This window comes from Oenanthe melanoleuca, chromosome 8 (assembly GCF_029582105.1).
Source record: "Oenanthe melanoleuca isolate GR-GAL-2019-014 chromosome 8, OMel1.0, whole genome shotgun sequence".
Classification (NCBI taxonomy): Eukaryota; Metazoa; Chordata; class Aves; order Passeriformes; family Muscicapidae; genus Oenanthe; species Oenanthe melanoleuca.
The window spans coordinates 3,048,592-3,073,444 of NC_079342.1; the positions used below are offsets into that span (position 1 = coordinate 3,048,592).

Genomic DNA, 24,853 nt, shown 5'->3' on the forward strand with positions numbered 1-24,853 from the left:
CCTGACCATACCTGTAATATCTGTGTCATGGTTTATCGATATAAAAATGTTGATAACAAAAAATCTGAAGAGACTTAAATAATTTATATTTGCAGCCCAGTTCAAGACAGTTCACTGAGAAACAACAGATGTGCAAACTGCTGTTGTAGGTTTCATCTGAACAACCTGGCATTCAAAGTTATTGTAAGATTTGCCTTCCTTGGCAAAAGGTGAGGACACTTGCATTACATGAGGCTGAGTTAGAGCTGTCAGAGGCCAATGTGATCCTTTGTTGACAGCCCTTGATGTCAGGTAAGCCATGGATGCAAAATAAACCCTCCCTCTTAATTTAATTCCTTTCCCCCTCCTACTTTGCAAGGAGTACAGAAGCAGTAAAGCCACTCAATCCCACACCTCTCCAGAGCTGAAAGGTTTAACCAAATCTCAGCAGATTACAGCCCACACCAGGATAATGTCACTGCCCCTGAGCAGATGAGGTGCTGCTGTGGGTGTTGAGGTGCCTGAGTTAAGCAGGACAAGCTTAAGCAGTTTAATGGTGAGTCATGCCCAGAGCAGTCAGGACGAAGGAATTGTCGAGTGGGCAGCTCAGCAGGCAGACACTGAGGTAAAAAACCCTTTCTTAAGGACAATAATCACCTTAGCTGGTATGTCAGGAGTTGAAAAGGGACATGTGAACAAGCCTTGTTCTGTGCCACCCTTCTGCCAGGAAATCCCTGCTGCTAGCTGGCACCTGGGGTCAGGAGAATCCTGTGACCCACTCACTGGCTCATGGAGGGAACAAGCCCTGAAATGCACCCCCTTTTGTAACACAGCAATCATGCACAGGGCTCTGAGGTCACAGCAGACTCATACCTCCATGTGACCACATCTGGACACCCCATAATCTGGATTTCCTGAGCAGCTAGGTACTGATATCCCAGACCTTGCAATATAAAAATGCTTTAAATGCAAAGGATTCATTTAATGTTTTTACAGCTTACATTTTATTATTTATAAAAAGAGTGATGTATGATACTCATAGCTCAAGAAGGGAAGAAATAGTAGATGGATATTCATTTTTCACTATCAACATTCATTACCCTCTATTACTATTAATCTGTCAGTACCTGCTTCTACCAGATAATTCCTTTGACTTTCCCCAATCTGCACCTTGTTACAATATAATGTCTCATGTCTGTAGGGACAGGAGAATTTGACTGCTTGAAACTGGCAGCAAGTAATTTATATTTGGGCTTTGTTAAAATGACTGTGAGCATCATTGAGGCCAAATGTAAAAAACCAGACTGAAGGAGGCTATAAAAATTTCAAGTGGCAAGTGTCTCTCCTCTTATCTGACAGTTGTTATTAAGAGGCCATACTTCATTGTAACATATCAAATTTAAACACAGGAGACAGAGGTAGAGCTCCACATTACACACAGGGCACCTTCCCTCTATACATGGTTTATTTCTACTGATGGGACAGAACTAAACTGAAGCTGGAAGTGGAGGGTTCCTCTACCAGCAGCCAAGGCCATCACACCCTGCACTGCTGGATGCCCCAAAGGCACTCCTCTGGCACTGCAGGCTCCAGGTAGAGTAGGAAATACACCTCCATAACTAAATCCTAGGATACTTCATTTATTATCTGTACTTCTATTTGTATGTATATCTAATTTTAGGTAAGGAAGGCATATGGAATGTTTCTGTCAGGGAACACTCTATTTCAATAAAATATTTCTACAAAATTGAGTGGAAGAAAGAACCTCAAAAGATTTAAATCACAACTTTAGCCTGACCTTACCCTGCACACCTTGGCATTCAATACTAAGACTGAAGACTGAAGACTTTTGCTTTAGAAATCTCATTCTCAGGAATTAACACGGGCACTAATCACTAGTAAAAATGCACCAGAGAGTTAAATGCACTCACTTCCTTTATCCAGAGCAATTTAGGTGGCTGCATTTCCACAGACATGGCTCCCCCTACATAGTTCAGAACCCTGTGCTGGGTTGCATTGATGCGCTCGACTTGGCTCGCTGCACGATGGTCCATCCACATGATCACATTCCTGTGGTTCTGTCCTTGGGGGAAAAAAAGAAAAAAGAGTTATTTTACCTCTGGGTTAACCCCAGCTCAGCACTTTAACTTACTAGGCTCTAAACTGCTTCACAGTTTCACTTCTACATTGAAAACTCAAAATTCTGTTGGTGTTAATAATTCACAGTGGGTATCTAAAACTAAAATTTTAGCCCTCTGAGCCAGCTTTAGGACATGTGAGCACTGAGAATGCTGAACTGAAATCAGGCTTGTGAGCATCCAAGAACTGTGAAAAACCATGTTCTCTTGTATTTCACTCAAAGAACCCAAACTGCCTGAAATAGTTGGCATATTTAGTTAAATAACATAAAGGAACATTTTGGTGCATAAAAATTAAAAATGTGACAAAATCTGAACAATTATGTTGTGAATTGAAATTAACTCAATCAGCTACAGGGATTCTCTTTCCTCTTCTATGGTTATGAGAAGAACCACTCTAATTCCTTCCTGAAATACTGTTTCAAGGGGGATAATTTGCTGAAATGATTTTATTTTGGATGTGCAAGGAAAAAGCATTTGGCAAGTCTGCATCACACACAAATGGGAACAAGAAGCAAAGAACATTTTATCCAAATTAACCTCCAGAGGACCTGCCAGACAGAGGGAACAGTAATCCAGGTGACACTGCAGATTCCTCTCTGGCTAAGTACACTGCACACTCCACAGCACAGCCACTCAAGCATCATCTTGAAAACAGAGCCCAAAACAAGGCAGAAGTGTGAGGCACATCAATATTTCTAAAATGGATTGAAATACAACTCAGAACTGTGAAACTTTCTGAAACACCACCACTGCAAGACTCTTCACAGCATTACAGTATTGAGTGAATTCTTGTCTTGTTGTTTAGCACCACCACCGTGTAAACTCAAAGTTCTCAGGAATATCAGACCACAAAAAATGAGAATTGAATTTGACTCATTAGACCCAAAATAGTCCCAAACATCATTAGGCATTGAACAGATTGTAAGAGACTCTCAAACTGAAAAATAAATAATCTGATCTAAATTTGGAGAAGGACATTTTGGGGGAAAAGCTGTTTTTTTGAGAAGGATAGGAGGAGATGACAAACACATCTGAGAAAAGAAAGGGAACATACAGAGAATTGTGATTTTGTCTCTGTAACTACTGATATAGCCCACACCTTATCTTAAGTGGGATTCACTGGGTAAAAGAAGTGCTGCGCAAACTTTTTGTGAGTCTTCTTAATCATCTACCCAAAAACTAATTAAAACCCCCCAGATTTTTAGAAAAGGGTCACAGACTGTTTCTGAAGTTTAGCACTGTCCTAGACAAAAACAGAAAACCAGTGTAATAAAATACACAAACTGAACTTGTTGCCTGCAGCTCCATGACAGAGCAAGCAGTTAGACTACACTAACACTAACATTTTTAACATTCCTTTAGCTAGTGTGGATGGGCATTTATACACACTATGAAAGCCATGTTCAGTGCAGTCTGAAGGAGAAGAAAACATGCCGAAAAGAAAAATGAGCATAGATTTCCCTAAGAAGTAATTTCTCAGAGCCAAGATGAATGAATGTGATCTTAGGATGCCAAATATTTAACTAAACAGTAAGTAATTCTCATCTCAGATTTAATTTTGCAGTGAAATTAAAACAGTAAAACCAGGCAAAATAATCCTCTTAGAAAAAAGAGTTTGTGTCATCTCCATCTCCAAGAGCCAGCCCCACCACTTGGCATTTGGAGGACATGGAAAGTTCCCTGCCATAAGTGGTAGAACTCACACAGTAGCACCACGTTTTGTGTGGAGCCCTACCCTCAGAGTTGACAGCCAAAGGCTGGAACTGCTTATCCACCACAACAAGAGAACAGGTAGCATCAAACCCAATCCCTCGGATCTGGCTGGCATCCACTCCACGGACAACTTCCTGAAAATACACAAACACACAGGAACACAAATATATCCATGCATGTGCAAGTGCCATGTGAACCAGTGAGTATACAGAACGAGTTACAAGGTAGCTCAAACTCTGAAATTTCCTAAATTCAGTGCTCTTTAAAACTTCAAATCATAAACACATCAAATTACCAGAAAGTCTTGTGCTTCAAATCCAAATTCAGACATCTTTATCCACAGTCCTGGACAAAAGCAGGAAGCACAAATATATCTGCAAATAAAGGTAGCAGAAAGCCTGCAATGTTAATTTTGTCTCTTTTCTAAAGCTTGGAGCTGAGCTGGATGTGAAACATGGACAAGGATTAGGATCAAGTGTTTCCATCAGTTACTTCACTGACTTCCTGCCTTTGGAAGCAACAATCTTCTAGAATTGCTTTGGTAATATTGTGTTTGTCTTGCAAAACAGAAGGGTGCCAAAACTAAAGTTGGTCAAAACCTGAAGCAATGATAACACCTCTGCAATGCACACCTTTACTCAGCTGGAGTGTGAATAGCACACTTTTTTTTTTAAAAAAAAAAAACACCAAACCATTGCCCCAAAATGCCTGAACTTCATGGCTTCCAGCAGCACTGGAAAAAAAAACACAACACCCACAAGGATTAAGTGCCAAATGAGGTTGCAAGACACCTAAAATGTAGCATGGTAATAAATTGCCACTTCTCAGCAACAATAAAAATATCATTATTTTAATTAGTACTATAAGGAAAGACTTTCAGTAGACTTGCACAGTGCCAGTCTCTTACTGGCACTGTAAAACTGCAGTTTCTGAGACTATTTTATTGCTTAAATATAAGAGATTGCATTTAAAGAGGTCTAGAGCAAGAACAAAGCCACTCAGGCAGAGAAAAAATCAAATAAGCAGAGGAAGACTTCTCTGCTTTAAGCTGTTTTTCCCTATCACTCCTGTACTCCCTCCTTTTCCTTCCATCCACTCACCTCCTCCATCTCAGGGCATTTCTGCAGAGCCAAGCTCATTAATGTTTGAAAAGGCTGATCAATAACAAGACAATGGGTGAACAGTCCATCTGCAAATTACCAAGCTTATCATGAATATTTAAAAAGCCAACCTTAGAACATGCAGCAGGCAGGGGCTATAGTGAGGAAGATGAAATGGCCTCTGTGTGCACTGCAAGCAAGGTCTCTAATTTACCTTTATCTCCAGCATGTACAGGCAGAGTCCTGGATCAGAGGGTACAAATTTTCCCCTGTAGTAAAGTCTATTTCAGTCTGGTTTTATCCTTGATACTATCCACAGACATTTAATATTTATTTTCGTCTTATAATACTGGATCTTCTTATAATGAGGACAAGTGTTATTTTAGGGGCCATCCACAAACCAGATTACAATTTCTCTATTATAAATTCTGCTTTATGACTCCAGAGCAGCCCAATGAACATCTCTGAATATATACACTGCCAGGTTCTGAGCAACCTTGACTCCTCCAAGAAGTGTCTCGTGGGTAGAGCATACACCAGCTAAACAAAGCTCACAGATGTGAGACCTGAAGGCAGTGGGTAAATCCTCCCTCTGCAGTAACAGCACAAAGAAAGGTCTTTCATTCTATCTGCAACTGTAGCATGAGTTTTTTTCACTTTGGCCTTCAACTCCTCACCAGTAAAACAGACATTTGTGAAGCTGCATCAGCCTCAAGGTGCCTTTACTGCACAAGGGTGGTCACAAGTTACACAGCATGAACAGACCGGAGTGGAAGTGACAGGCAGAGGGACTGCAGGATTGTGAAAATGCAAAACTTGCAACACAAATCCTTCCTTTTGTCCTTGCCCACCTTTGTGACAGAGCAGCAGGCAGCCCAGATGTCTGCAGAGGATTGCTCATAGTGGTCAGGCCGGGGCTCCCAGACCTGGATGGGCTGTTCTGCATGTGCCACCACCGTCCCAAACCCGTCCACCAGAGCTGCGCGAACGCTGGCTGAGCCCACGTCAACTCCAACGTAGTATTTCACTGCAGTCTGCTTCTCACCAGGCATCTTTCATAAAACCTGGGGAAGGAAAAGACAAGAAAAGTAGTTAAAAGCAGATAAAATGACTAATGGAAAAAGTGCCAAGAGCTGCTGCCCCCCACCAAGCCAAACATCCCACCTATGGTGTGATGCTGGTAATTATAAAGTAACTACATGACAATCAGGTACATGTTACCCAGAGGAAAAAAAGAATAAATAAAGCAAATTTTTCAAGAGCTCTCCACCATCAATTCACACCACTTTAAAGATTCAGAAAATAATTTTCTGAAAATGTGTTGAGCCATGAGAGCATGGTGTGAAATCTCTGCCTACTCTGACATCCTACAAGAACAAAGTGAGGTTAAGTTAATTGATTTAATTATTCACAATGAGTTGCTTATTTCACTATATTAAGTTTAACTATTTGACATTTAATACAGTGACAAACTCACTGTTCTTAATTTCTCACAGTTTGTTCTTAATTAATAGTTAACATTTACATTTTAATCAAGCCGTGAGAATGCTAAGTAAGAGCTGATAGAAGTATTTGAAACGTCAGACAAGTACCACGTTTAGTGCTTGTATGAACCTTTTATATCTCTGAAACATACAAAACTTAGCTGACACACAGCTTCTGATATTCAGAAAATGAATGGATAAACTGGCATTTAAAACACATGGTATTTACAAAGCATCAAAATGGCTCTACTTAAAAACAGCCCACTTCTCCTCGAGAAGTGACCTGGATAATTTCTGGATATGGCATATGGGGTGGTTAGAGTGAGGAGTATAGGCAAAAGGGGAAAGATTTGGAAAGTCCTGGTTAACAGAATATGATTATTCGCATTTCAAATTAATTTTTGTTTTCTTTTTTTTTTTTTTTTCTTAATAATAACACTGAGTACAGGTTAAGATCGACTGGCACAATGTAGGTCTCTTTCACATCCATGGCTGGCAGTAACAACTGCTGCTGATGGATATCACAAATCTACAGTCACTGAGGGTTAAAGGCAGCAGGTGATACAGAGAAGAAAAAAAGAAGCTCCCTATCTCAGAAAACTCCAATTTTGGATAATAATTAATTAGGACAAAGTTTCATTTGCACTGAAAATGGCATAAAACAACAGCTTGGCTGAAGAAAACAACTGAGGTTTCCCTTCCTCCCACCCCTTAAACAGTTCATGGAAATGTGGTCAGTCTGTGGAGAGCTGTTATCACAATCACTTTTTCCTGCCTCAATCTGGCACTTCATGCCCAGACCCCACTGCTGGGTCCAGGGCCCTTGGTTTTGTTCTTTGCTTGGCCAGCACGAGGGACAGAGCAGTGCAGTCACCGCACTGCATTCTGCTCACACCGTGCAGGGTCACCAGGGTAGCTACACAGACCATCAGCTTCTAAGAATGTCAGAGAGTAGAAAAAACTCCAAGTTACAGAGCATATTGTGGTCCTGCTGGAAATCCTGGCTGCTGCCTCCAGCATGCTGGTTCTGCCCAGCAGATAAAGTGCAACACACACTAATCTCGTTAAGCAAGGTCATGTGTCCAAGCGATGAGCAATCAGCTAAAAATAATGGTGTGCCATGAGTCTAACACCTAGGAATATTGGCAAGAAAGCCTGCTTTATTTTCTTGGCCCTGGCTCTGTGACCTGGTCAGAGGAACAAAAGCCAATCCCTCTGCCAGAGAGGACAACTCTGCTGCTATGGGTGATTAATACTGCATCTGTCACCTGGGGGGTGACAGCACTCAGCTTCTCCCTCTTAGCTGCAAAAGCAGTTTTAAGACATTCTTTTCAACATGGTATTTACTTCTTAATTTTGCACTCCACCTCCCCAAAGCTCCCAAGACTGGCTGCAGGTGCTGCAAGCTCCTTGTGAGAAATTTTACTACAAAGACATTACATAATATACTGTTCCTGATATTATCTCACGAATTTCCCTGTTTTTCCCCTATTTCGACTCTGCCTTTAGCTGCTGACTCATAAAAAGTTGAGAATAAACCACAAGCTGCAAACTAGATTATTTTTTTTAAACATAGGCAAATCCTTCTTACTTGATTTTCACAAAATACAAATAGCAAAAGGAGTATTTTATATCCTGCCTCCTGCTCACACACACAATATTACTCCAAATTTCTCTTCCTTGTATGGCAGCCTTGATTTTAGTTCATTAATGTGTTTTTGCTACTTAGAGAACAAGCTTAGCAGATGTTAGAGAATTAAACTCACAGTACCTCCTACTCAGCACTTGAAATTATGGCTTTGCATTGGATTCTTCCCACAAACATTTGAAACCTGGAACCCAATCTGCCCATGTAATGTTTACTTTTCTTTTTTTTCCTTACTAAGCAACCAGGATGTGCCTGAGTGAGTGACTGGGCAGGAAGCAGAGTTTGTTTATTTCTCAAGCAGTGGATATCAGCCTTTGCACATTCACTAGTTTATTGCTGTCAATGAGTGGGAACAGGAAAGAGTTAAGTGACAACACAAAACCAAGAACCCCAAACTTATTTCAACTGGGCTCTTTTTGAATAAAGCTCACCTAGATTCACAAAGCAGCACTCCATATCTCATGAAAAAAAATGGCTAAAAGTAAATATTAATGCTTTTTCAGTAACAGCCAGCAATAAGTTACAGTGTCTGTTCAAAGTAAAGTGTCTCTGCAACAGTATCTGATCTGCTTGCAAAAATATAATTTGATGCCAAGAGTTTTTTTGGAATACCAAACACTTGGTATGCCACCTACTTATCAACCCCATCCACAAAAAGCACTGTCATCTCTAGGTCATAAATGTCAGCAATTATGGACTCTGCCCAAGGGTATTTCTTGAGAACCTAAGAACTCAGCAGAGAAGTTGGTGGAAAATATTTAGCCAAAGTACAGTGATAAGAATTTTAAAGAGGAATGCTGTCATTCTGTTTTATTTCCAGAAGATTCCTTTGGTTCAAGAGGAAGCTCCAAATCAGAGCTGAAGGAACTCTTTAATGGAGTTCAGGGGTAGTAGAAGGTCCCTGCACAAGCTTCTTGCTTTGGAATTTGTACACCAACATTCATTGCCATGTGAACAGAAAACTGTTGTGCAAATAAAACTTTGGTTTGGATTTTTTATGTGCTGGATTGTTAGCTTCTGCAGGCAATACAATCATAAGGAAAACGGAACCAGAAAAATTACTGAAATAAAATGTCCTAAAAGTCCAGTCAGTTCACTTCATCAAGCATAATATTCCTAACATGATACTAAAATATTTTATGCATGGATGATGCATGTTCATGGTCTTCCAAGGGGTGGAAAGCAGTGGAGATAGTACCTTTTAAATCCCTGAAGTATCTAAACTCAGGCAGCCTGGCTTCTTGCAGCCAAGAAAAAATTACTCCAGAACTTCAATACAGCCTTGTCTGTCCACTGCAGAATTTAAGCCTCATATTTTCAACTAATTATTTGAATTTGCAAACAGAATGAGAGGGGCAGAGGAAAAAAGTAAAATTAAAAGACATGTCCAGCTTGACCATATTAATCCATGACTGTAACTGCTAAGTCAGGACAAGAAGCCAAAATCCCCTCCAAGCACTAAACCAGCAACGGCCTCTTTCTCTGCAAATCACAGCAGGGACAGAATGGCTTTTCAAACAAGCATTTATGATCAAAAGGCTACAGCATATTATAAATATTTATATGGCCTATTAAAGAATAGTCTGTATAAATATTATTCAAAATGTGCATGCTGGAAACCACAGACTTCCCAGTTTATCCTTATACAAATGTGTTAGTTTTCCCACATAGGCAATGAAGAAAGAAAAAGGAGGGGTGAAACTCAGTTGCAAAAAAAATTTTTTTTTTTAAAAAAAGAAAATCCTTAACATTATTTACTTTAATTTAAAAGGAATGAGTAAGTAACCAGATGAGTTTTTCATGAGCACTGTTAGACTTGTCTGTCCCACTTTACCTCATGGTTATCGAGCTGCCAGGACGTACCTTTCTGTTAAAGTCAGTGCAGGAGGAGCTGCACTCTCACATCAACACAGGCCCAAGCTCAGCACAAGCTTTCAGCAGCAGCAATTTAGACTTTGTGGTGCTGTATGCTTAAACACAAAGAATTAGGAAGGACTGGCATGTCTGTTTTAAACTTTGATCTCTGGAACGCTGCAGGCAGCCCAGGCCTGGCGATTGTGGATAAACAGTGTGTTTTTAGCAGTGCAGCTGTGCTTTTCTATGGGTTACCAAGAAAAAGATTAACAGGCTCAAATTAGGCTTCATAAGCTCTGTGTGAAAAGATCTAAATATGCTAAAGAAAAGCTGCTTTTCAATTGTAGAAAGGACATAAACCAAAACAAGCTCTTTTGACATTATACTGGAAATTCAGCACTTTGTTGGCTTGCTGGAATTAAGTAACCAATACAAGTGGTGGTGGTAGAGTGGCAGTATCTCCTTGAACACAGTGAACTCCCTTTGCTCTTCCAGCTTCTGTAATTCTTGTTTGAATGTGGAAAGAGAGAGAAAGCACATGTCTGTGTGGGAGAGCAGGAGCAGATGGGGAATTCTAACGCTGTGGTGAAGGGCAGTACTGATATAGAAAATATCCTTAAATGCCCAAGGGACTGTGCTATAACTATCAACAAGCATTTATTTGTCAGCTACCCCACAGCAAACAAAACAAGCACAAGGAACAAAAGCAGACCTCACCTCCCCTCTTCCCTTCCCCAAACAGAAACATGTACACACAGGATCTCTGTCTTAGAAATGTGAGGACTGTGTTCACAGTAACAAAACTGGAATAAATAAAAATGGAGCTAGGGAAATATGCTTCTTCACTGAAAACCAAACACCTCTAGATTCTTTCATGTTCTCTGGTACATTCTGTGAAGCCTCCTCACATCTTATCCTTGTAAAAACAGCTTCAAATAATGGAAGCCTTCAGCAGTGGGATACAAACCTGACTCCAGTCCTATAATACTCAAACTGTTCTACCAAAACCTTCCTACCTGTCCCCCTGACATTGTAATGTAGTGTCAATAAATCCCAGCACAGGCAGGACTGATGATATTCTACTATTTTCTAGTATCTCTTTTTCTCTCTATAAATAATTCACTATGTACTAATTTGCTGTAATGTCTCTCCAGATCTTTTTTCTTCCCCATGCTTTCAGTGTCCAAGACAAAGTCATTACTTCATTGCTGCCCTCTGTCCTCTAATTCTATCTTTTGGATTTTAAATACTTTCAGGCCAAACTACTTCTACCTGCTCTGACATAAAGCAAGGCATATTCAGGTTTATCCTGGTTTAACCAGTAAGTGGAGAAGTGAAAATGACTAAGTCATTCTAAGAAATTAAATCCAAAAATTATTTCTTTTCAGCCTCTACTGCCATATTATCTCACTCAGGAACAGCAGAAGGATGTCAGCATGACCAGTGTTAGTAAATACCAAGCTCTTACATGTACAACAGAGTTGGTTTTCTCTATTTTCTGCCTGAGAAGAGTTTGTACTAAACAGAAGAATTATCTGCTCTCCTTCCAGTTCCTGTCTTCAGCTCACACAGGCAGACACAGCCTGTGGTACTGATGATCAAATAAGAGCAGTGGCATTCTGGCCCCTGATTAAAGAGCAGAGCATGGCTGTGCCGGGTCAGATGAAAGGTCCAATTAGCCCAGGATCCTCCACAAACAGCAGAAGCCGTAAGAAAAGCATATGCCTGCCCTTTTCATCCAGCAGAACTTCCCCAGGACACCTTTCCTCCTGCTATCTATAGTAAAGGCACTTCCTGAGCCAGAAATTTTATCTTTAGGATTAGCAGACCTTGAAGGCTTTTTCCTCTCTAAATTTGTTTGTGCTCTTTCTGAATGCAGGGAAACTTTTCTAACTGCAAATTACTGTGGTAACGAGTTATAAAGTTCTGTGTAAACAATGCAAAAAAAAGCCCTTTGGTTTGTTCTGAGTGTGCCACCTGCTAGTTTTGTTTGATGTGTCTGAGTTCCTGAGCTAGAGGAGACATTAAGCAATTGCTGTGTATTTACTTTCTCCATGCAGTCACGATTCCATCGCATTCTGAATCACCCCCAAAGGCCTCACTGCAGCTATCCACAGACCATGGGTACTGAGCTGAACTCATAATCTCTACATGGTCAGGTAAGACAAAAAACATTTTCCTGCTCTGAGTGCTCATGGATGTGGTAGTAACACAAGTACCATAACACACTGCAGTAGTTAGTACTAATAAACAGCATGAAATAATGCAAAGGACACTTTGGGCAAGTGGAGATACTGCTCAAAGATGCTGCAGCAGGAAAACGAAGTGTTGGTGTCAGCTGAGAGGCGCTGCTCAGGAGCAGGGAACTGGCCAGGGATTTCCATTTCAGGCAGGTCCCAAAACACTGACTTCACAACAGAGGGATCCAGGAGCTCCTTCCAACCACATGCCTGGAGAAGACCTGGGGCTACTGCTCAAGGTTTTCCCTGGCCCGCTGAGGTTGCTGCACTCCCCAACAGGCTCTGCATGGCAGCAGCACGAGGCCCACGCCGAGCACACCCGGCTGCCCCGGTGCTCCCTGGCCTGGAACTCTGCCACACAAAGGAAACAAGTGCAGCTCCCCCTGCTCCAGAGCTCACCTAACCCCGGGAACAGCAGGAAACAGCTGCAGAGAGGAGCTCTCAGGAAAAAGGAAGGCTGAGGAAAGGGCTGCGAGGACGCACAACATTAGATGAGAAGACACAGCCTTGTGGGGAAAACCAACAGCTCCAATTCCCTCCGGAGCTCCCTGGGCCCTGCTGGGACTGGGCCAGCATTTCAAAGGCAGGGTCTGATCCTGCATCCATCAGTGGCAACTTCCCAGGCATTATCAGAACTTCAGGACTAAACCCCTGACGCTCATGAACATCACAGGTGCACTCACACTGCGGCAGGAGTTTGAACTCTTGCCATAACCTCCAATCTGTCCAGCAGAGGAAATGTTGATCAATTAATGCCAGGACACAATTCCCAGGAAGGAAAACTTAAGGAATAAGGGGGGTGTATAGCAGTACCCTTTCTTTTCCCCAGCCTGGCAACAGCAGTGGATACAAGCATGCACACCACGCTCCTGAGATCCATTCCCTGCTCTGACGCTGCAGCTGCACACATCCCCAAAGGCTGTGCTAATGACCTGGCAGACAGACGTGTCCCAAATGACACTGCAGAATGCCTGAAGCCCTGAAAGAAGACACTATCTTGTTTACATTGACTGAGGGGGGAAAAAATGCCATCTAATTATTACATAAATTCTGGCTGTAGCAGCTTCATGACTAGTTGAAAAGAGGTAACAGGCTCCAAAATGACTGATGGACCCAAGTGTTTGGATCCACCACCTTATCAATCTAATGCTAAGGAAGACCTTTCATATCCCTGTGTCTCTATCACTTTAACCTACCCACGATGGACAGAGAGAATAATCTCTGCTCTTTGCCTGTAACATTGATTCATGTACTGTGATTTTTTTTTCACTCTATGTTATGATGAAAATGGAGAAACAAATAAAAAACCCTGAACAACGAACAAAACACATGCCATAAAAAAAGCAGCATACTGTAAACACAGCCCAGCACAATAATGTGAATTTGCAAAATATCTGTTTAAGTTATAAAATGTAATTTGGAGGAGAATGCAATTCAAAAGGCACAATTACAATTCACACAACAGCTTTAAACTGCATTCCTGTAACAAAGCAGCCTTGGCACCAGATGCTCCCATGCAGGGTACATGGGTAAATACAGCTATCATGACACTGTGGATACCAAATTAGCCAACCTAGGGTAATGCTGATATTCTAACTTTAATCCCATCTTTAGATTCTGGTGCTACATCACGGTTGAATCTGGCACTAACCCTGTGATTACGTATCAGCAGATCAGTATAAAAATAATTTGTTCTGAGTTCACAGTTTTATGAAATGATAAAACATCAAAATTAGCATTCTGGCTGAAATCCACTGCATTTCCCATCAAGGCTTACACATTTAAGCAACATCTGAACCAACTGCCTATAATTACTCCTGGCAGATAGTGGAGCACTTAGGCCAGCAGTAGATGCAACAGTGAAATAAATTTTTAAAGACATGCTGCAAACCACTTCAAGATGCTCAGCCCAGAAGCAAACATGTGTCCATAAGCCCAATCCACGGTTTATTTTACAGGATTTGTTCACTCTTGCATAGTAAAAGCCTGAGAAGAATGACAGCCCCAAGTAATCTGTCAGTTTAAAATTAAACATTTATTTGGGCTGCAATTCCAAAAACACTCGCCCCGAAGTTCCTGTCACAACTACTTAAGAGGAAGTGGGGTTGTACATTATCTTAGTTTAAAAGAAACACTAATTCTGCACAAAACCAGTTATTTATGTATTCAAAAGAACCAACATTTTAAAATGATAATTTAACTGAGAAACACAGAATGGAGTAACAGAAGTGGCTAAGAATATACATAAAAACTTCCTAGCATAGAACTAGTTTATTTAGTCTCTCCTGCCACTATAAATTTATTTCTGCCATGATTCTTATAGCTGGGAACAGCTGTCCCTACAAGCAACCAATTCTCTCTGTGTTCACCCTCTTATTCCAGACACCCTTCCCAGGAAAAAACAAAGTGCCTCTTTTTTTTTTTTTCCATATGCTCATATACATTCCTGAAGGAAAGGGACCATTAGCATTACAGAGTCTTTAAAATTTCATTGTTTTGTATTATATTTAAGTACACTTAGAAAAAAGTTCACCTCAACCACTTAAGCAAATGGTTTTCCAGGATAAGAAAATACATGAGGATGAAATACAAGAACACCCTCCCAGCAATGTGTCTGCTTATTACTTTGTAAAAACCTCTGAGATGAGATGACCAAGCCCTCTCCTCTACTTCCCTGGAATTTGTTTCGTAAGCGCTCTCCAGAGAAGAGCACTGGTGCTAAGTTTATTAAACTTCCTAACAAATCCCAGGCACCTCAGCAGGGAAGGAATCTTCCAAGTTACCAGCTCCTCACCGGTGCAGAGCCCGGCACCAGCCAGGAACACGGCCGTGCTGGAAGGTCCGGAGCCAAGCACGAGTAAATTCCAGCAGGTTCCTGGGGTGCGCTCTGTGCCAGCCCAGGAGCCGCTGGGATCACAGGGGCACGGCAAGGAGACAAGGCTGTGAAGGTGCCAGAAAGGAGAGCTGCACAGGGACGAGGGAGGCAGTGGTGGCAGCAGGACAGCAGTACCAGAGAGACGAGACTGGAGACTGCATTTACGGAAATCTCCTGGGATGATATGGAGGATTAGGCCAGTGTGTGAGTGATGTGCATGTCGCACCTGCCCAGGTCAGGTCGCCTGAGCGCTGCCCTTTCACAGGATCACAGAATAAGCTGAGCTGGGAAAGGATCCTCAAGGATCACTGAGCCCAATTCCGGGACCTGCACAGAACCGCAAGAGTCGCACCATGTGTCCAAGAGCATCATCCAAATGCTCCCTCGAGTTCTGGCAGATTTGGTTCTGTGACCCTTCCAGGGGACCCTGTTCTAGTGCCCAACAACCCGCTGGGGGAAAACCTTCTGCTATGCAACCTCAACTTCCCCTGACAAGTTCAGGCCATTCCCTCGTGTCCTGTCACTCGGCACCACGAAAAAAATCAGTGTGTGCCTCTCCTTTTTCCCTCACCATCAAGTTGTATTTGAGGAACATGGGAAGGTGGCTGGGATAACGGAGATCCAACAGCACAGGAGGCACTGGGAGGATCCGTGCGCCCACCCCAGCCCTGGGCAGCCTCAAGCGCCTCCCCTGGCACCGGGCACCCCGCGAGAAGGGCAGAACCGCTCCCACTGAATTACAGCGCAAGTTACACGTGGCCGTGTGCAGAGAAACGTCAGGAGGAGACAACCTGGAACAGCCAGCAGGACGTAAATCCCATCGGCAACACGAAAAGCAGGCTCTGCGCTGATGCGGAGCGATGTGACCGCTCAGCCCACGCACGGCCGGGGCGCGCCGCACGGGGCCCGCGGCTGCGGCCAGGGGCTCCCTGGGGAAGGAGGCGGCGCTGGTGATTAAACAACAACACGAACGCCAGACCTCCTTTCAGCAGCGGGATCCGAGCCCGAACGCAGGAGGACGGAATCCTTCGGGCGTCACGGCGGAGAGAAGGGGCAGGGACGGGGACAGGAACAAGGACAGGGGCGGGAGCCGCCTCCGCGCTGAGGCAGCGCGCGCCGCGCTCCCCTCAGGGACGGCCGCGCTCAGGGCCGGGCCCGCCGTGCCCCGGCCAGCGCCCTCCCTTACTCGTGCAGCCATCACTTACTTGTGCCCCCTGGCACTGCCCGGGCCGAGCACACTCCGGCGGGGACGTCCCCTGAGCCCGCCGCTGCCGGGAAAGCCGCCCGGTTCCCCTTGGCGGGCTGGCCGCGCCTGCGCCGGGAAGGGGCGGGCGGGGGCAGCGGCGGCCCCGCCGGGACTGAGGGCAGCGGCGGCCCGGGGACGGAATCGCCTTTGCCCGGGCCCGAGCCAGCAACAGGGCGGGTTTGGTAAAAGGTGATAAATCCTGTTTGCCAGCCCCGCTGCGAAATATCGGCGGTCGCAAAAGCATTGGAGCGGTGCGAGAAGCCACGTGGAGACCGCTGAGAAGAACGTATACAGTATGGAAGAATAAATAAATAAAAACATGCAGGCAAATAAATATGTAGAAACATATAGAAGAATAAATAAACACGAGGGAATGTCACGGCTCAGGATATCTCTCACCCTGAGTTTCCTTAAATGTAATGAATAAAACAGGGTTGCAAGCCATGAGTTTGGTTTTCTGCGTGGGGTCGCTCTGAGAGTTTTACCTGAAAAATTGGAGAATTGCTGATGGGAGGAAGAAAACCCTGGGTTTAGTTAAGGTTTGCTTAAAATGTAGAGAAGATGTGGCAGTGGGATGCCCTTAAATGCTTCCCTGGAAAACAGAGGCAGAGTGAAAGTGAGGTTGGAAGAGACCTCTCAGATCATCGAGTCCAAGGCATGGCTGAGCACTCCACGGCTTGGGAGCAGATCCCAGCACACCCCTGCCTGACCCTCCTCAACCCACGCAGGGAGGAGCTGATGGCAGCCTCACATTCCCATCATGTCCAAACACTTCTGGCCACAGGGAGCCACCAGGGATTTTTCCCGTTACCCCCCAAAAATTCTACAACAGGAAATCTGGCAGCAAAAAAAGTCCTCTTGCAACATTTCCAGAGTATTCCCACTTCGGCCCGAGCAGAAATGCTGCAGGAACAACCTTGCTCAGGGAAAGATGAGTGTTTGTCTCGTGGTTAGTGCACAGGGTTCGTGGTCAGGGGTTGTGGGTTCTCATTCCAGCCTTGCCACTGAATCATTTTGAGAGCTTTGCTAGTCACTTTGTACTAGAACCAGTTAGTAATTTTCCGTTGGGATGATTTTCTGATGGAAAACACTGCTTATACCAAACTGAAATCTGGGTGAAAATCAATTTTTCCGTTGGGAATACCTTGTGTCTGGTCTGGCTTAGAAAGGACATTCAGCCCAAATTGCAGTGTTTGGGGGTTTCTTGCATTAGTCCAAATATTTTGCTTTGAATAGATAGATTAAAAAATAAATACCCCCTCCTGACTGTAATTCCAAGTCATCTTACAGCATGGTGTGAATGTGTGCCCTCATGCTCTGCTTTGCTCCCCAGGAGGTCTGCGGTGCAGTGAGATTTAAATTTCTCTTTTCTGAGATGTGCACATCCCGATCTGAGTCAGACCTGGCCCGTGGGGACAAATCCCAGTGTAGGGCCACCCCTCTGGCCAGGGAAGTGCTCCATGCAGAGAAAGTGTAAAGTTCAGACACACAGATGAGCTGTTTCACATTAGCTCAGTGGCCTATAACAAGGCACCGTGGCTGGGGAGATACCCAAATGTTTTGTTCAACTGAAAAGCAGTAAAATGAAGCCCCAAGAAATGGACCTGATTTTGTTCCAGAATTCCAATCCTCTGTTCATTAAAAACAAATTTATTTCTGCCCTCCATATAGTCATACAGTGATAGTTTATTTTAGTATAAGACTTGTTCTCCTCCCACAATGTATTTGTAGACACCATTGAAGTCCCTTATTTGTTTTGCCAAGTAAAATATTAATCATTTATTTTCTGTCATAACAGCAATCTGTGGATTATCTAATAGCTTTTCCTGCACTTCTGTCACTCAGAACTCATCTTTTCTGAGCATGAGTGATCAGTCTGACATACTGTGTAATGTTTAAATGATGGCTTGCAAGAGACTTGTACAGTGGCAACATTATTTCCCCCTGCACTCTTTTAGTTGACAGCAGGTATCCAATTTGCCTTTTATACACCTATATCATATAAGCACCTCGATTTACCCAGGTCTTTTTGGTTCAAAAAATAACAAAAATAAGTACAGACAAATTTATTAACTTTTGCTTAATATATTTTTCCATTTCATCTCACTTCTCTGTACTCACATGGTTTCTTTCCAAGTGAGTGACAAAGGAAGATATTTTAAAGAACAATTATAAGTTTCCAACTTCCAGAATAAAAGTCCTGAAAATGCTTTTTATTAAAGAATCCAAATTTGGATTATCACATATTCCCAAGCCCACATGAGGCTTAATTCATTGCTCCTTTGAAATATTCTGAAAGCTGAGGGTTAAGAGGTGTTATATTAGTGCAGAATAACGATGATTAATTTGTGCTTTGTATCAAATGCAGGAGGACCAGATACATGTGCAATGAATCCTTTATAATTCCCAAATCTTTCTATAAACTTGAAAATAGTCTTTGGATGTATGTGCCTTAAATGGAACTCAAGACAAATTTTTCCTGTTTAGCGTGTGGCTGTTGTAGTTTTCCTACAAATAACCCCTCCTTCCCCTCCACCCTTCTTCCAAGATTCTGGACAGATTCACTTAAAATACACCCTTTTGCCTTTTCATTACAGAGTAACTAATGAAAATTCCATTTTAAATGTGCTTTCTGGGAGACAGGGATGTTCTTCTTTTCATGATTAACCAGAGCACATATTTCAGCCAGTAGAGATACAGCTCCAGGTAGTGTAAATCAGCATTGCCCAAGATGGCCCTCAGTCCTCTCAACCCCACAGAACAATTTAGTGGGTTTAGATGACAGTTGGCATCTTTGAAATATTCTCTTTTGCAGAACTAGACTAGATGTGACACTTGCTGGAGAAGAAATCTTGCATAAATCTGTCGAAAAAGACTCAATCATATTACTTCACTAGCCATGGTAACCTTTGGAGGCCAAAGTCCAGACAGGTTGAGAAATGGAGCCTGAGTCCATAAAGGTGACAATTCCATTAACTGCAATCAAAGAGAGAGGTGAATGGTGAGATAAAGACAAATGACTCCTTCTGTAGAGAAAAGAAAATATGTGTGTGCAGGGGAAAGAGGCAGAGTGAAAATTTTCCAGCCTTGTTGAGGAAATAAAGAGCCAGCCCCACTCTGCTGAGATCAACACAAAAACGTCTCTTGAGCTCAGTGGATGCAAGTTCTGCACCAACATCCCAAAATCCTGGTGAATGTCAAGCAGCAATGGACCTCTGAGCACCCCAAAAATTCCATTTAGATGTTTATTAGCATAAAAATGGTAGGGAAAAAGATATTTATTAAAGTTCCTGCTCGCGTGTGTACTTAGGCAGTTCATACAAGCACCTGGGTGGGTTTTAATCTCATTTGAAGAAGTATAGCATTTCTTCAAGGGTTATAGGAAGTAGAAGCTGGGGAATACTCTGGATGAAGTGCTTACTGGGCCATTAGACCAGGACTATTCATCTAAACAGGGAAATGGGGAAGTAAAAACCAACTGAATTCTCTGCAACCAGAAGGGATTTTTGAGTGTACAATAGGAAAAAAAAGGAAATTTCCTTTGGGGGATTTTTTTCTGGTTTTAACAGAAATATTAAGTTACTCTTGGACACTGGAGTGGCCAAAAAGGGAAATCCCCGTTTTAAGTGCCTCTAAATATAGCTAGAAAAATAATTCCAATTTTATCAATTTGTGGCCCATTTCCTCACGTTTTGGGCAGCTCATCTTTTAATACCAAAGTCAGAAGCTGATACAAACAAGCAGACAATATTTCAGGCTCCACCAAAATTCCAGTGTCTTGCCCAGGGCCTGTTCCTGCCTGCCCACTTGGCTGGACACCAATATCCTTTATTCTCAGGGGAGTCAGCCTTCCAAAAAACCACTTGGCACTCGAGTCAGGGCTGCTCTGTTTTCCTAACGTTCGTGGCAGGCAGGATGTTTTCTGACTCTGGTACCCAACAGTTGAGCATTCCAGACTGCAAGGGGATTTTTCTTTTGAAACCACACTTCCAATGCCATAAGAATAAGTGAGGTTCTGTGACACTGTGTGATACTGGTGGGAAAATAGGATGACTTTGCTGTCACACAGTGATACACAAAGGGAAAATGCGCATGGCTCTTGCCACCTTTGTAAAATCTCCTTCTGTGGTGTGAATGCTGAAAAAATCCTGGCTTAAAGTCCTGTTTTCATCAACTGGTTCCCCTCTGGGAAAACTGCCAGAAGGAGAAGACCCCCTCCCAAAATGCCTGGCCAGAAAAGCAGCTCACTGGTGCAGTGTGGCAGAGGGAGTGCTCAGTAGTCTGTGCACACAGTGTTTTCAGCAAGTGAAAATGTTGTTTGCTTCCCAGAACACACATTACAGATACCCCTACAACTTTTTTTTTTGCCTATAGCTTGCACTCCTTGAATTTTAGAAATATTACTTTATCATTAATTTTTTTTATTCAAGTGATTCCTGAGCTCACTGATGTCAGAGCCAGCTCCAACTGCGCAGCCTTTCCCTTGTGGAACAGACACTGCCCAGGGCAGGGCAGGCAGGTGACAGCTCAGCCAGGACTGGACTCTTCACTGCCCAGGAGCAAACAGACTGTCCTGGAGGCAGACTGCCAGAGACATCTCCCACCACCGCCCAGTGCCAAAATCCAGATGTGCAAAATCGTGTAATCTGCCGAGCTGGAAATGAATTTCACAAGCCAAGCTGTGAAAATCTCCTCAGATTTCACAATACCTTACATCTCCAGAAAAATGGAGAACAGAGGTTAAATATTTTTTTCAGCAGCATCAAGACTTTTTCCATAGGATATGACCAGCTTGCATGAAGTACTTTGTTACAGTGGTGATATATCACACAGTGGTGCCAAATCCAGTCAGTGTGGGGAGGATTGAAAAGGCTCAGCCACCCTCCAGGCAGCTGATGTCCTGATGCCATTCCTGGCACCTTCTACAAAAGGCAGATCCTATTTTGCCCTTTGAATTCCAAAACTGGTGAATGCAGTCATGGGAGGCAATCAGTCAGGATCTGTTAATTTGTAAAAAAATATAACTGTCTGTTCTCCAAGGGTAAGATTAACTGGGATCTGTACTTCCCAGATTATAAACAACACGCAGCCTTTCTCCTTAACTCACTGCAAAATGTACAAATGTTCCAACACCAGCTCTGTAATCTTTTAAAATCTTAAACAGAACAGGGGCTCATTCCATTACATAAAAAGAAGTTTGTAGGATCATGTAGCTACCTGCAAATCACACACAGATAAACCAAACAGCCCAAGAAATGGGGATAAAGTCACCTTTTATGTAGCTGGTTCCTATAGCAGTGAGATTGTCACGCTCTGTATGCAACCCAAAACAAATTGTCTGTTTAGAATTAAAATATGATACTGTTTCCAAAAGTCTTGCCTCCAGGGAGATCATTTTATACCACAGGGCAGATTCAGCTCTGGTGTAGGATTTCTGATTTTCATGGAATTGCACCATTAAGGAATTTGGCCCAATCTCTTGCCCACACTGATGCAATTCAACTTTTAAGGGACAGCTATGGGGTTTCCTCCTAAGTCAGGCCAAGTTTCTGGAACAAGGGAAGACTGTAAAAGAAACCGTTGGAGGGATGTTTTAGTCTGGCATTTAGGAACATTCCCATATTAGAAAACGTCACAGCATTTATTTTGTACGTCTTGCACGTTAGAATTTCGTGCTTTTTCTTCTTTCCTTTCAGAGATGGAGTCAGTAGGTGGTCACAGCAAAACTGGATAAACCCCAAAGAGATGTAATGAAATTATTATAGACAGAGTGAGTAGAAAGACATTTGTGGATCCATCTCATTCTGCCTCATCTTTGTTAAATAAACCTATTTTCTATACTTAATGTATTGCCTGAGCTTGCAATATATGATTAACAGAATGTCTGCACCACTCAGGACTCTGGAGAAAAATGTGAGATGTTAATTCACCAACATTTCAGGTAACTTTAAATATTCTGGGTGTGACTGATCTCACAGAGTGCTTTGGATTTATGCTTTGCATGAGAGATGGAAATCTGAATCCGCACACTGATGCTCTCACTGATGCTGAAAACTTCTGTGCATGAACAAAGAGCTGTAACACTCCTCTGCTCCTGGAGCTAACCTGGTATTTCCTAAAATCATGCAGCTCCACAGGTCATGGCCCAGCAAAGAGGAGTTTCCCCAGCTCTTCCTGCCAGCGCTGCATGTACCGGGCACCGTGACGGGCTGGAAATGTGATGCTGTCAAGGGTCTGGGGGAGATTATTCCCTTCCCTCTGCAGTTGTTTGAGCTGCCCAGACAGCATGAAGCAGATGCTCAGGTTCTTAAAGCTTCCTGGGAAAATCAACACTGTTTCAAAACCATACCAGAACCAAAAGTACGGAAAGATTAATCGAGTTTGGGTCAAGAGGGAAGAAGGATGCGGTATCTTGTGACAGCAGTGAGCTGGTAAATGATGTGCCCCATGCTGAGCTCTCTTATGAATAAGTCAGAATATTCAGTGCATCATACCAAAAACTCCTTTGGACTATTGACATAATATCTGAAAGAACATGGAAAAATGATAGGACAATCAAAGGTACATTTTAATTTTCCTATTTGCATTCTTACACTAATCTGATAATCATAAAGCCTTAATATAAATCAAATGGAACAAATGTTCTCAGTAAATTAAAATATATAGGGAAATGTGTGTAGAATATATTTTAATGTGTGTACAAGAGTTACAAAAAACTTTGATACAGCTGCAGTTTGCACAGGCAGCAGAATGAACCTGCTTCAGGCATTCTTTAAAATCCTATTCTGCTTTGGTAACCTGTGAATTTTGCAGCTTGCCTTTCCAAAGCCATGATAAAATCATCATAGCTTTAATCAACTTTTTGAATCACTGGCCAGTCAGAAAAGCTGAAAATGAAATAAAAAGCAAGACATGACAAAAATCAGAAATACTAGACATATTTGCCATTTCTGTCAGCCACAGCTACAAATGTTGTGATAAAGCAAGATAAGAAATTGAGGAAGGAAATAAGTGATAACTGCATTCTTATTTTAGAGTATTTTATGTCTGATTGTTTCAAAATGAGGAGGAATATGTGACTGGGTACATTACTCCACCCTCTCCAGGAATTGCTGGGATCATTGTTTATGAGTGTATCCAAACCATAAACCAGAACAGTTTCCTTACCCCAGTCTGTTGCAGTCATGGAAATGCCATGGGATGTTCTGGTGGACACCTCGTCCCCATGGTCACAGTGTACACTGGGAAGTCATTATCTTGGGACATATGGGACTGGAAAATTAGAATGGCAGATAATTATCCCATATTTCCTTTCATGGAATCCTGGCCACTGAGGGTCAGCAGCTAAGAAGCAAATCCATGTGCAGAGTACAACTCTGCCATAGTGGGCACAGGAACACAACCTCATCCTTCTTGACCACTATCACAGCCACCTTGAATGCTGAGTGCCCTGCTTCAAGTTAACTCTGGTTTATTTTATTGCTTTTAAATGAACTGGCAGCTCAAAGTTTCATCTAAAACTGTTTCACATGCTATTTGTTTGAGTTGTTTCGTTTAAATGTTAGTGAAGGAAAGAAATCCCAGATAGAGCTGTGGATGTGATGGTTTGCCATACTTTGAGAAAATAAGTGTTCTAAGTCAGCTCAGTGGTACTTGTGCAACTGAATTTCCAGTGTTGAAAATTGACACCAATACCATGAATAACTTAAAGTTTTGAACCAAGAGTACTGTCCCCCAGTAAAAGAAAGACCTCCCAAATTAAAACTCCAACTGCTCCATTTTGAGCTATAAAACTATTTTTCCAAGCTGCTGCCCATATTGGGCTTCAAACCAAACTGAGTGAAAGCAGAGGAGGAAGCCTGATATACAGCAGTTAAAGTATACAGAGGATTTCGGGGGGTTTGGTACATCAAACCCTTCAAAGTAACACATTTTTGCAGTTTGGTATTGCAGGCATTTCCCTACCCACTGGAAGGTTAATCTGTCATGGAGGAATATGCTGCTCTCAGATAGTATCACAGGCTGGTCATGTCCTTGCTACATTAACTTATTCTCAAGCAGAAGAAAATTAGTGTCAGCTGTGGTGGGGGGTGTCCTGGCTACCTTGTTCTCTTTCATTTTACATACTCCTATTGGAGGGAACCAATTCAGAGGTTAAGAGTGGTATTTTTACCCTTTTCATCATGGCCTGTTCAAGGTAATCCATATTTTGGCAATGGCCCACAATGTATCTCCATTTGTTACCTATTGCCAGATTTATTGCATAGCATTTTGCACATATCCAAGGACCAGAGAGGCTGAAATTCCTCCCAGCCCAGCTCCCAGCCCTTTGCAGTGTGTTTAGCCTGCAAAACCCTACATTGGGACTCTGAGTTGAGCAGCAATGTTTGGGATACCCACTCGGTGTCCTTAATACTGGGTGACAGGAAAGCAGGGGCTGGAATGAGCCACTGCTTTTGGTTTGCAAGGTCCTAAAGCTCTGAGCTGTGGTTCTAGGGGCTCTCTGCTCTTTGACAACACTTCCCAGCATGTGTTCCAGCCAAGAAGATGGATGTACCTTAGTTAAAGTGAGT

At 42.7% G+C, this 24,853-nt stretch overlaps 1 protein-coding gene across 5 annotated transcripts in view; it reads right to left on the reverse strand.

Annotated features, from left to right (window-relative positions):
- Window positions 1-1,859: 1,859 nt before the first annotated feature.
- Window positions 1,860-24,853, reverse strand: part of LOC130256018 (FGGY carbohydrate kinase domain-containing protein-like) — a 165,364-nt gene continuing 142,370 nt past the window's right edge. Inside the window, exons 1-4 of one of the 5 annotated variants that reach the window (XM_056497199.1) lie at window positions 16,240-16,718; window positions 5,785-5,997; window positions 3,856-3,967; window positions 1,860-2,062 (exon numbers count right to left, since the gene is read on the reverse strand). In XM_056497199.1, coding sequence (XP_056353174.1) covers window positions 1,875-2,062; window positions 3,856-3,967; window positions 5,785-5,985 — 501 coding nt within the window. In that variant the 5' untranslated portion in view covers window positions 5,986-5,997; window positions 16,240-16,718 and the 3' untranslated portion in view covers window positions 1,860-1,874. Of the gene's footprint in view, window positions 2,063-3,855; window positions 3,968-5,784; window positions 5,998-9,899; window positions 10,050-15,825; window positions 15,990-16,239; window positions 16,719-24,853 lie in introns of those variants that run through there. The other 4 variants (XM_056497200.1, XM_056497202.1, XM_056497198.1 and 1 more) reach the window with 4 other exon arrangements.